The sequence below is a fragment of the Bos grunniens genome, chromosome 5, assembly GCF_055505025.1.
Source record: "Bos grunniens cultivar Pamir isolate PY7600 chromosome 5, Bosgru_T2T1.0, whole genome shotgun sequence".
Classification (NCBI taxonomy): domain Eukaryota; kingdom Metazoa; phylum Chordata; class Mammalia; order Artiodactyla; family Bovidae; genus Bos; species Bos grunniens.
In genome coordinates, this window is record NC_141169.1 from 81,159,404 (window position 1) to 81,173,057 (window position 13,654).

At 38.6% G+C, this 13,654-nt stretch overlaps 1 protein-coding gene across 3 annotated transcripts in view; it reads left to right on the forward strand.

The window, feature by feature from the left end:
* The window catches only part of OVCH1 (ovochymase 1), a 96,620-nt gene that overhangs the window by 38,286 nt on the left and 44,680 nt on the right, over positions 1 to 13,654 (forward strand). For all 3 annotated transcript variants that reach the window (XM_086401538.1, XM_086401539.1, XM_086401540.1), the window contains exons 12-14: positions 1,616 to 1,770; positions 9,625 to 9,781; positions 10,099 to 10,200. In XM_086401538.1, coding sequence (XP_086257664.1) covers positions 1,616 to 1,770; positions 9,625 to 9,781; positions 10,099 to 10,200 — 414 coding nt within the window. The remainder of the gene's footprint in view (positions 1 to 1,615; positions 1,771 to 9,624; positions 9,782 to 10,098; positions 10,201 to 13,654) is intronic.

Sequence of the window (13,654 nt, forward strand, 5' to 3'; positions counted from 1 at the left end):
CAGATTCTTTACCATCTAAACCAATAAATGTAAATTAATTTTTAATTAATTTTAATATTTTTTAAAAAATGTTTATTGGAGTATAGTTGCCTTACAATGATTTTTTAGTTTCTGCTGTACTGGAAAGTGAATCAGCTATATGTATACATATTTGCTGTTGTTTAGTCACTAAGTTGTGTCCTACTCTTTGTGATCCCATGAACTGTAGCCCTCCAGAGTCCTCTGTCCATGAGATTTCCCAGGAAAGAACACTGGAGTGGGTTGCCAGCAAGGGGATTTTTCACTGAGCCACCGGGGAAGCCCCATATGTATACATGAACCCCCTTTTTTATTTTTTAAAAATTGTTTCCAGAAAGTTACAGAACTATGAAATACTAAACTTAGCTTTTTTAAATGAGTCATAAATCTAAAGTAATAGAATAAGTCATGCAGAACACATGTTAACGTAGGCCTGCCTGAGGATCAGGCCAGGGAAGAAATTCTTTAGTATTCATCATCAAAGTTATCTTAAATTGGAGTTGAAATTAGGCCCCAGTGATAATAAAGGACGGAGAAGGCAATGGCACCCCACTCCAGTACTCTTGCCTGGAGAATCCCAGGGACAGGGGAGCCTGGTGGGCTGCCGTCTATGGGGTCGCACAGAGTCGGACATGACTGAAGTGACTTAGCAGCAGCAGATAATAAAGGAAAAAGAGAAACATGATTTTGGTTTATATTAGGAAATCCTATAAATGTATTCGGAGAAGGCAGTGGCACCCCACTCCAGTACTCTTGCCTGGAGAATCCCATGGGCCAAGGAGCCTGGTAGGCTGCAGTCCATGGGGTCACTAAAAGTCAGATACAACTTCCCTTTCACTTTTCACTTTCGTGCATTGGAAAAGGAAATGGCAACCCACTCCAGTGTTCTTGCCTGGAGAATCCCAGGGACGGGGGAGCCTGGTGGGCTGCCGTCTATGGAGTCGCACACAGTCGGACATGACTGAAGCGACTTAGTAGTAGTAGTAGTAGTATAAATGTATTATTGTTATATAGTTATAATATATTTACATAAATATTTACAGTTGACCTTTGAACAATGTGGAGGTTAATTCAAGTATCATTTATAGTCAGCCTTCCATATCTGCAATCCCACATCCATGGGTTCATCCAACCACAAGCTATGTAGTACTGCTATATCTGCTATTGAAAACATATCCAAGTATAAGTGGACCTGTACAGCTCAAACCGATGTTGTTCAAGGGTCAACTGTACATGTATAAATATATAGTCACATATATTTATAATATGAATTATCTAACACCAAGTCATATATTACTGAATTTCTCTTTCTGAATTCTTACATGTAGCAATCTTTGAAACACTAAGATTTAAATCAGAATTAAACTAGAAAAAAAAAGTGCTTTTGGTCTTGTTCTTGCCAATGGATTTTCTTCCCCAAGATGCCACATCTGGAAATAAAGATATTCTGCACAATATGCTGTGTTTGGATTCAGAAGTCTGCATCAACTTAGGCAAAACCGAATGATGGTGTAGAGAAAGCTTGAACTTAACTATATTTTTTAACATAACCTGCTGTTTACTTCACAATCAAGCTCTTTCTCAATCTACTTTTTAGATGGTGGTCTAGCAAGTCGCTTACAGCAGATTCAAGTGCCTGTGTTAGAAAGAGAGGTCTGCGAACGCACTTACTATTCAGCCCATCCAGGAGGAATCTCAGAGAAGATGATCTGTGCTGGCTTTGCAGCATCTGGAGGGAAAGATGTGGGTCAGGTGAGAGGATCCTGATTTTTCCAAGGAATACAGGAAGTTGTTATCTGCTGGAGATTCTCCATAGACGAGAAGAACCCACTCTCAAAGCCATAGACAAGCGTGCCCACAGCATCACACCACACCCCTATTCAAAAGCCAGACAGAAGCAGGCATCGGTCAGAGGGCAAGTGGGTACGTAGAGGAGCCCATGAGAAGGTTGGAGAGGGCAATACCACTCTGACACTCACCAACTGACCTGCTGGTGAGATGTGTTCAGATATGCTTAGGGCTTTGGTAAAAGGGCAATGAGCAAATAAGGATTCTCAGTTAATGTATCCAACTTGTGATATAAAAATTTTATTATTTAAAATTATTACTAAATTCCTGTGTACTCACACAATTTTCTACCACAGAATAAAATAAAACAATCATGAGGAAAATGAGAACCTTTGAAAAAATGGTTTTCATATGCAATGGAAAATAAGTCAGAAAGCAGCAGTTGAATTTCAGTGATACCACAGTGGTGCAAAGCTACACAGATGGACTTACAAGTCAGCTGGGCAAGCGTGCTGTTGGCGAGTTCAGCATTAAGTAAGAAAAAGACAGGATGTGTGCAAAAGGATTGCAAAATACCAGCTTTTATATCCACATAGCCAACTGAGAAATGTGACTTAGGTATGCAACCGAGAAGCATTTCCAACAGGAAATAGCCCTACCTTTAGCTCCTAGGCTGGATTTGAGGGAAGCTGCCTGAAGGAAGGCAGACCCATACCTCCAGATCGGTATTTCCTTTCATGCTGGGCTAGAGAGGCAAGAAAAGAATGTGTCTTGAATAGTTGTAGCTCTTTGATGGTACACCCCAGCCCCTACCATCAGGAAACATGAACCAATGGATATCACCTCTAAAGAGAGAAAACTGGGCTATAATCTGGGTAGAAGTCTTTCCATGTAAAAACATGAGGACAAAAGGAAGAAGACCCGTCTTAACTTTGAGTATAAATTTATTGTGGTTAAGCCTTTTATGATGTCAAGTTCTATACAAATTCTGTTTTATGTTGTATATTGTCCTAATTTGCATTCTCCAGAAGCCAACCCTAAGAGGAGGATTCAGTTGTAGTCTGCCTAGAAGTGCAGTATCAGCTGTAGGAATGTGAAGAGGTGGTACAGGGAAGGGGAAGCCGCTAGTCTAGGATGTGCAGTTAAGCCAGCCACCACCGCGGGGGGCTGAACTGAATCCTGCAGTGATAAACTCATGTAGTACACTTATTCCCTTGGAGGAGTGAGGCAGCTTCCCCAAGGTGATGGCTGGAGGGCTGCAGGGGGCCACCTCTCATATTCTGGTCATATTCTGGCTTATCTCATGGGTGGAGTCGCAGGATCCCTGTGGCACAGAGCCAGCCACTGACTGGAAGGTCTGAGGAGTATGAGAAGGGTTTCACACCCTCTGCTAGAGGATATTACTGTTACAGAAATCAAATAGAAAAGTGTTCTGATTCTGAATTAATGTGTTCTTTCTTCCTTTTTTGAGGGATGGTTTTTCTATTTTGAATCAAGAAAATTACAAATATCTCTGCCGTCTCTGTCATGTTTAATAGCATCTAACATTAAGGAAAGACCTTAATCTATCAAGAGATCATAAAAGAACTAGAGAGGGAAATAGATCTGTGTAGAGGTGAGCCAAATACCATGATCTCACTTGGCACCTATTCTTACTTCAGCTACATCCAGCTGTCACTTTGGCTGCAGTGTGACCAAATTTATAGCCAATGTGAGAAGAGGAAAATAGGAGCTGAAATTCTGACCAAGTGTGGCTAGCTTTCTCTTACAAAGAATACTGAATTATGGAAAGGGTAACTTCAGAAACTTGCTTTGACAGAATGGACTCTAATATATCTGTCAGGTAATTGGTTTTTACCCTCCTGTGTATACTCAGAGGTAATGGACCCGCTAATGTAATTTCTTATCCAGGAAGGTGAACATCAGAAGGTTGAAATGCAGAAACATGGGAGTCTCAGACAGTCAGTGTGGAATCCTGTGATTCTTTGCTCACCACATATTTCAGACTGTTTTAAAAAATTTCAGGTTCTTCGACCTATCAAGTGATTTCTGTCTTCACAGAGTAGATACTTGTCTGGTTCTTGCTGACTTTTCCAATGTATTTCTTATTTCTTTCCCCTTGCTTACTAGAGTCCAGCCACACTGCTTGCCTTCTGACCTTCAAACTTGCCACATCCTTGTCTAAATTGGGCCCTTAGCCCCAATATCAGTTGTGCATATAATGCTGTTTCTCTAGATTTTAAAAAATACAGCTCCTTCTATTGTTCATGTATGAGCTCAAATGCTCATACACACACACACACACATACATACATATATATAATACATATGTGCATGCTAAGTCGCTTCAGTGATGTCCAACTTTGTGTGACTCTATGGACTGTGGCCCACTAGGCTCCTCTGTCCATGGGATTCTCCAGGCAAGAATACTGGAGTGGGTTGCCATGCCCTCCTCCAGGGAATCTTCCCAAACAAGGGATGGAACCTGTATCTCTAACATCTCCTGCATTGGCAGGCAAGTTCTTTACCACTAGCACCACCTGGGAAGCCCTTAACAGTCACATCTGAGTGTTAATATGTAGTTTATTTTATGTAATTTATTTATTATGTAATTTATTTATATGTGTGTATGCATATATATTTATATGTGTGTATATGTATATATATTTATATATGCATGTGTAAACATACACACAGCTCCTTTTTTCTCAACATTCACTCTGAGTATCCTTTTTATGGGTATCATTACAATCTAATTTGTTTATATTCTTTTCCATAATGGCTAGCCCACAGTAGGAACTGCTACTGCTACTGCTAAGTCACTACAGTAGTGTTCGACTCTGTGCGACCCAATAGATAGCAGCCCACCAGGCTCCCCCATTCCTGGGATTCTCCAGGCAAGAACACTGGAGTGGGTTGCCATTTCCTTCCCCAATGCATGAAAGTGAAAAGTGAAAGTGAAGTCGTTCAGTCGTGTCTGACTCTTAGCGACCCCCATGGACTGCAGCCCACCAGGCTCCTCCGTCCATTGGATTTTCCAGGCAAGAGTACTGGAGTGGGGTGTCGTTGCCTTCTCTGTTTAAAGTAACTAATAGGCACCATTTGTTTATTAAAGATTTACTATGTACTAAACCCTGTGATAAGCACTGACAAAAGAAGATAAATTAGACAGACTTTTTCTGTATCGTGACATGTTTGTAATTGCCTGGAAAATTCTATATTGGGTATGTGTTGGTACTGAATTAATGAGTGAATAAAAGACACATCAGACCATTTTCAAACTGGAAGGAAATCTTAAGTATAATCTTATGTGGGGAAAAAAACTAGACCCAAAGAAAATGTTAATTGCTCTACAATACAAATTAGGGAATCTGTCTCCTATTCCCAATTCAGGATATCTACTGTAAAATTCTTTGTATAAAATAAACAGCTATATCAAATGTGTTATCAGCTCAGTTTGTTTTAGAAGAAGATAATTAAAAATTTAGTTAGGGTCTAAATACACTTGTGTGTATATATATATAAAGCACTGATTAAAAATCAGAAAGGCTGTCTTTAAAAAATGCAAATCCTATATTTTAAGGTCTGATTATTTTCAGCTTTATTGAGATTAATTGACATATAACACTGTATACATTTAAAATGTACAGTGTGATGATTTTTATACACATGTGTTGCGAAGGGGCTTCCCAGGTAGATCAGTGGTAAAGAATCCACCTGCCAATACAGAAGATTCATGAGACAAGTGTTCAAGCCCTGGTTTGGGAAGATCCTCTGGAGGAGGAAATGGCAACCCAGTCCAGTATTCTAGCCTGAGGAACTCCATGGGCAGAGGAGCCTAGCAGGCTACACAGTCCATGGAGTCACAAAGAGTCGGACAAAATTGAGCAACTGAGCACACCTTGCACAATTACTATTTCTTCTTGTGTTGAGAACACTTATGATCTACTCTCTTAGCAACCGTATATAAGATCCTAGTCGCTAAGTCATGTCCAGCTCTTTAAAGCCCCATGGTCTGCCAGGTTCCTCTGCTCATGGGATTTCCCAGGCAAGAATACTTGAGCAAGTAGCCATTTCCTTCTCCAGGGGATCTTTCCATCCCAGGGATCAAACCCATGCCTCAAAGAATTGGCAGGCAGATTCTTTACCACTGAGTCATTCAGATCAGATCAGATCAGATCAGTCACTCAGTCGTGTCCGACTCTTTGTGACCCCATGAATCGCAGCACGCCAGAAGTCCATTTCTGTGAGTTTAATTTTTTTAGATTTCACATATATGTGATGTAACATAGTCATTGTCTTTCCCTATCTGACTTTTCACTTAACATCATGTTCTCGAGGTCATCCATATTCTCACAAATGGCAGGATTTCCTTTGTTCTCATAGCTGAATAATATTCCATCTTAATATTTAGTATTCTTATAGATAAACAACAAATAAACATATATCTTATATATATATATGTGTGTGTGTATATATATGTATATATTGCTTCCCAGGTGGTTCAGTGATAAAGAATTTGCCTTCCAATGCAGAAGATGTGGGTTTGATCCCTGGGTTAAGAAGATCACCTGGAGGAAATGGCAACCCACTCCAGTATTCTTGCCTGGAAAATCACATGGACAGAGGAACCTGGCAGGCTATAGTCCACAGGGTCACAGAGTGTCAGACATGACCTAGCAACTGAGCACTCTTAAAGTATCCATAACACACACACACACAAAACATCTTTTTTATCCATTCATCCTTTCACAGAAAAATGGATTGCTTCCATATCTTGGCTAATGTGAATAAAGCTTCAATAAACATGGGATTGCAGTTATCTCTTCAGTATCCTAATTTTATTTCCTTTGGCTGTATACCCAAAACTAGGATTGCTGTATAATATAGTAGTTCTATTTTCCACAATGATATATCAATTTATATTCCTACCAGTGGTGCAATAGGATTCTCTTTTGTCCACATCCTTGCAAACACTTTATTTCTTGTCTTTTTGATGACAGATGATTAAACGGGTATGAGATGATATCTCATTGTGATTTTGACTTTCATTTTCCTGATGCTTGTGATGTTGGGCACATTTACATATACCTATTGGCCATCTGCACGTCTTCTTTGGAAATATGTCTATTCAGATCCTCTGCTCATTTTTAAACTGTGATTTTTGTTATTGATTTGTACGAATTTTATAATTTTGAATAATAACCCCATATCAGATATATGGTCTGCAAATATTTTCTCCCATTCCACATGTTACATTTTGATCTTGATTGTTTCTTGTGATGTGCAGAAGCATTTTAACTTGATGTAATCCCACTGACTGATTTTTGCCCCTTTTGCTTGTGCTTTTGGTTTCATATCCAAAAATCTGATGCCCCAAGCAAAGGAGCTTTTCCCCTGTTTTCCTCTAGGAATTCTGCCTTTTGGGGCCTTATGTTTGTTTAAGTCTTTAATTTTTTATGGTGTAAACAGGGATTCAGTTGTATTTCTCTGCATATGGATATCTAATTTCTCCAACTCCGTTTACTGAAGAAATTAATCTTTCCTCACTGAATACTCTTTGTTCCCTTGTCAAATATTAGTTACCTATATAAATTAAGGTTTTTTCCTAGGCTCACAATTCTGTCCCTTAGGTCTACATATCTGTTTTAACACCAGTACCATACTGTGTTGATTACTATAAATTTGTAATATATTTTAAAATTAGGAAGTGTGATGCCTCTAACTTTATCCGTTCTCAGGATTGCTTTGACTGTGTGGGGGTCTTTGTGGTTCCATGTGAGTTTTAGGATTTTTCCCTTCATTTCTGTGAAAAACACCATTAAAATTTTGATATGGACTGTTTTGAGTAGTATGGACATTTTAACAATATTAATTCTTCCAATCCATGAACATAGGATATCTTTTCATTTATTTGTGTAAATAATTTTCAATTTTTTTCATCAAAGTGATAGTTTTTTGTATAGAGATCTTTTGCCTCCTTGGTTAAATGTGTTCTGAAATATTTTATTATTCTGATGCTATCATATATGAAATTTTTTTAAAATATGTTTTTTATTGGTGTATAGAGACACGATTTCTTTTTTTCTATTTCAAAGAAGTTTGTATTTGAGCCTTAAGCTTTTGAAAATAAAGTTTAGAGACACTGCATATGAATATCACCGTAATACACATGAAGTATTCTATCAGACCCTTAAAATTAACATAAACTATCTCATAGTCAACAAAATAGGGTCTGGGTGCCAATTTTATTAGATAAGTTGGTACAGCATTTTAATTATCATTCTATGTCTATCTAGGTGAAGCTGAAATTCAAAATTCACACCAAAGTAAAACTATATCATAACTCAGTGCCATACTAAATGTACTTGGCCTGTGCAGTAATATTTTAGTCAGATTTCATTTTGATTCCCTTCTCATTCATGGCCCAGGTGGCCTTGAGAGAAACGCAGGACTTAGTGCTGATCATCACACCACATACCACTGTCTTTTTTTTATAATTTCTACAAAATTTTAAAAGGGAGATGTAGCATTAGCCCTGTGGAGCAGATCTTGCTTGATTCCCTCAATGACACTGGCCCAGTATTTGTCCAGCAGAACCCACCAGGAACTAGCGCAAGGTGCACAGCCCCTCACTGACTACAGGCAAGAGACAACGGACTTCTGCATGTTTGTTTTGTATCCTGAAACTTTACTGTATTCACTGATAAGTTCTAACAGTTTTTTGTGAAGCCTTTAAGATTTTCTGTATAAAAGATTATATCACCTGAAAATAAAAACAATTTTACTTCTTCCTTTCTGGTTTGGGTGCCTTTATTTCTTTTTCTTGCCAGATTGCTCTGACTAGGATTTTCAGACTGTATTGAATAGGCATGGTGAGGATGAGTACTTTTGTTCCTGCTTTTAGAGGAACAGCTTTCAACCTTTCACTGTTGAGTAGGATGTTAAGTGTGGGTTTGTTATATATTACTTTTATTATGTTGAGTTATGTTTTCTTTATATCCAAGTTCTTGAGAGTTTTTAATCATGAAAGAATGTTGCAGTTTTCAAATGTTTTGTTTGTACTATTGAGACGACACAACTTTTAACTTTCACATTTGTTGATTTGCATATATTGAAAAACTCTTACATCCCTGGAATAAATCCCATTTGATTATGGTGATTGATAGTATATTTAATATACTGCAGAATTCAGTACGTTAGTATTTTGCTGGGGATTTTTACATCTATATTCATTGGGGATATTGGCCTGTAATTATCTTTTCCTGTAGTGTTCTTATCTAGCTTTGGTATGAGGATAATGCTGACTTCATAAAATGATTTTTGGAGTATTCCCCCCTCTTTAGTTTTTGTGAGGAATTTGACAAGGATTCTTTATTTAAATGTTTAATGAAATTCACTAGTAAAGCCTTCTGGTCCTGGACTTTTCTTTTTTATGATATTCTTCATTATTGATTCATTCTCCTTTCTCATATTAGTCTATTGTGATTTTCTTTTTCCTCTTTGTTGTTAGTAGGTTGCATGTTTCTGGGAATTTATTTCTTATAAATTACCCAATTTTTGGTTTATAAGTGTTCATAGTGGTCTCTTATAATCCTTTGTATTTCTGGAATACCAGCTGTAGTGTCTCCTCTTTCTCCCTTTTGCCATTTCATTTATTTATGTCTAAGTGTTCTAAGGTATACCAAATGACAAGGAATAAATCTTTTTAAAAAATTAAAGAAATATGTTTTTAATAAATTAATTATTCATGTTCCAAAATTGAAAGCAGGAGTTCTGATTAAAGCAATTTTAGAACACGTTTTCTTGGTGTTTCAGGGAGATTCTGGTGGACCGTTAGTGTGTAAACATGAAAAAGGTCCCTTTGTCCTCTATGGCATTGTCAGCTGGGGAGCTGGCTGTGCCCAACCAAGGAAGCCAGGTGTATTTGCCAGAGTGAGTGTCTTCCTGGACTGGATTCAATCCAAATTCAAAGGTAACTATTTTTCATATATTATAAAAAGTTTCTTCTGTTTTTAGAGTGGGCTTGGGAGAGGTGAGAGTGATAGAAACAGCATTATAAAAGAAAAGACAATAACATAGTATTTCATTTTAGTTTCTAAATACATTAAAATATACATTAAAATTCTATAAGAATAACTTCTTCCTTCGGCAATGTTATGGTAAAATTGACTTTTCCTGAGGCTGCTTTAATCCTAGATTTGCATTCTCTTTTGAAAATCTCTGCTCTAGAACAGACAACATTTTGTCCTTAGGCTTTCATCTTTATTTACTTTTAACATGTCTCCCCAGATGCAGGTCCTGTTTTACTCCAGATAAAAAATAAAAGCAAAATCTTAACAAGACAACAACTGCCACCACCCACACCCTCAAGAGACAGTGCATCTGGGCCAGGTAGTAGATGTTCACATTATCCCATTAATAGAACTAATAAGAATTTAGCAAAAAGCATTGCTTATCTGGATTCACTAATTTTCTTTGGAATACCATAAACTGTTTTCATTCTGGTTGGTAGTTTAAGTTGAAAGACAGGAGAGTTATTTATTGTTACTGTCTAGGGATCTTTTCTAGTTCATCAGTCAGTTCAGTCGCTCAGTCATGTCCTACTCTTTGCGACCCCATGAATTGCAGCACGCCAGGCCTCCCTGTCCATCACCAACTCCCGGAGTTCACCCAGACTCACGTCCATTGAGTCAGTGATGCCATCCAGCCATCTCATCCTCTGTCGTCCCCTTCTCCTCCTGCCCCCAATCCCTCCCAGCATCAGGGTCTTTTCCAATGAGTCAACTCTTCGCATGAGGTGGCCAAAGTACTGGAGTTTCAGCTTTAGCATCATTCCTTCCAAAGAAATCCCAGGGCTGATCTCCTTCAGAATGGACTGGTTGGATCTCCTTGCAGTCCAAGGGACTCTCAAGAGTCTTCTCCAACACCACAGTTCAAAAGCATCCATTCTTCGGCACTCAGCCTTCTTCACGGTCCAACTCTCACATCCATATATGACCACAGGAAAAACCATAGCCTTGACTAGATGGACCTTTGTTGGCAAAGTAATGTCTCTGCTTTTCAATATGCTATCTAGGTTGGTCATAACTTTTCTTCCAAGGAGTAAGTGTCTTTAATTTCATGGCTGCAGTCACCATCTGCAGTGATTTTGGAGCCCCAAAAAATAAAGTCTGACACTGTTTCCACTGTTTCCCCATCTATTTCCCATGAAGTGATGGAACCGGATGCCACAATCTTCGTTTTCTGAATGTTGAGCTTTAAGCCAACTTTTTCACTCTCCACTTTCACTTTCATCAAGAGGCTTTTGAGTTCCTCTTCACTTTCTGCCATAAGGGTGGTGTCATCTGCATATCTGAGGTTATTGATATTTCTCCCGGCAATCTTGATTCTAGTTCATAGACACAGCTATTACAGGTTTAAAAAAAAGTCTTATGGTTATAAACAGTGCTTGAATTTTGGAAAAGTTCACAGAATTATTCTGATCTCTGAACTGTTTATTCCTGCATGAACAAAGGTCCTTAGACTTTCAGATATCTTGCTAAACAAAGATTCTGGATATGAGATAACTAAGACCAGCATTGGTGTTACTGTCTCTTTTAGTCCTTCCACACTGTCAATGTCTGTTTGCTAATAGGATTTTATTTTTAGTTAAAAGTTAAAAGCACCTGGTCTTTTGAAAAGACTCTGATGCTGGGAAAGATTGAAGGCAGGAGGAAAGGGGACGACAGAGGATGAGATGGTTGGATGGCAGCACCTACTCAATGGACATGAGTGTGACTAAACTCCAGGAGTTGGTGATGGACAGGGAGGCCTGGTGTGCTGCAGTCCGTGGGGTCGCAAAGAGTCAGACACGACTGAGCAACTGAACTGAACTGAAAAGCACCTGGAGATTTAGAAGTCTGTGAAAGATTTACAAGAAGATAAAAGTTCCATGATAACCATTATTCTTGGTTTCCAAATGGTCAGAGTCTTTCCCTTTTCACCCATTTCTGCTTCATCTACTCCAACATACGCTCAAGTCCAGGAGACAACTAGGAAGAGTTGGAGAAAAACTGAAGAGGAGTCCAGAGAGAAGAACAAGACTTGCTAGAGGGATAACTTTCAGTAGAAGAAAGTGGATGAGATCTAGTGTCCAGGTGGAAGGACTGGTCTTGGGCAGGAGCAAAGTGCAGTTCATCCATTGTTGCCAAATGGAAAGCAGAATATTTAGGCACGGGTGCTCTGGTCTGGGTAGGGAATGAGAGCTGCTGGCAATTCTCCTCTAATTGCTTATTTCATCAGCAGGTGAAACAGAGGATTGTAGAACAGAGTTTGAGAGTTTTTAGAGAAAAAAGAGAAAGTATTAAATGGCTTTCAAATAGCTATCAGGGAAGCCCTATGGACTAGGGAAATGTAGTAGAACTTTTTGGCAGCATAAAAGCCTCTGAGATTAATGATCATAAATTTAGAGGAAAACCAATCCGTCTATGGGGTTGCATTGAGTTGGACACGACTGAAGTGTTAGCAGCAGCAGCAGCAGCAGCAGCAATCAGTTGGTCTGGTTGTTTCCCTCTGGAGACACTGAGGTGTCCCACATAGATGCAGCACAGGTGCAGAGAAGATTCAATCACAGTGGGTTTTTCCAAGTATACAAGAGTATAAGGGAATTGAGAGTGTGTGCGTGAGGAAGGGATTAAAATGATACGTGGTTGGAATTTAAGCTGGGGGAAAGAGTAAAATAAGGATGAATGATAAGTTAAAAAATAAGAAAAGGTGGTGGGATAGATGAATTACAAGTCTCAAAAGATGTGTTGGTGTAAGCGGAAAAATAGAAGGTTGTGGTTGGAGATGGTGGTTCTTGAAACTGAGTTTATGTGAGGCTTGTAATTACTGCTAATGACCAGGTGTGTAGGGGCTGATCACTAGGATGAGTGAATGAGGTCAGGTGAAGGACAGGATTATTGGAGGGAAGTTGAGAATTGAGAAGCTTCAGTGCTAGAGTCATCATCTATGTGCCTGTTGAAATCAGAAAGATATAAGATAAGAATAATGTTGGAGAAAATGACTGCTAAAATCTTCTAGGAATGAAGTGGAGTAACTCAGGGACCAGTTACCTTACAGGTAGTATGTTCTGACAACACAAGAGTCAGGAGTCAAAACTAGAGTCAAAGAGTCATATTTAGATTAAAATTAAATCTGGAATTGGGATTGAGATGGAGAGCAGACTTTAAGATCATAAAACCTAATGATTTTGATGATTTGAGTTAACAATTTTAATGAGTGCTGAAAGAAGTAATATATGTTAAGCCCTTAGAATAGGGATGGTATGACCTATGAAAAGAGTCAGTAAGTGTGGGAGTGGTGATAGTGACCATCAAATGTATTCTTTGTTCTGTCTCTTTCAGACTGTTAGAAAGTGGGGACTTCCCTGGTGGTCCAGTGATTAAGACTCTGTGTTTCCAATGCAGAAGGTGCGGGTTCAATCCTTGGTCGAGGAGCTAAGATGGACATGCTATGCAGCGTGTCCAAACAAAACAAAACAGGCCATTAGAAAATGAACATTGTTAAAATGTAGAGAAGATATTGCACATTTGCATGTGTTCAGAAATAATTATGCATACCAGAGAACTTTGAAAGCTTTACTTATAAAAGGGTATTGTTTTGTTCTACTTCTTTGAATATTCTGTGAGAAAAAGTATTAGGACTCTGCCATCTTTAACAGCCACCCACTCCCACCACTTGCTTTTCACACAAGAGAATAAATGAATCTTAGCAATGGTTTTTTGAAATCGTTACCCTATTTATAAAAAAAATAGGGACTGCTCGGGAATTCATGACTTTATATGATTCAGTTCCTTTTCCAGGC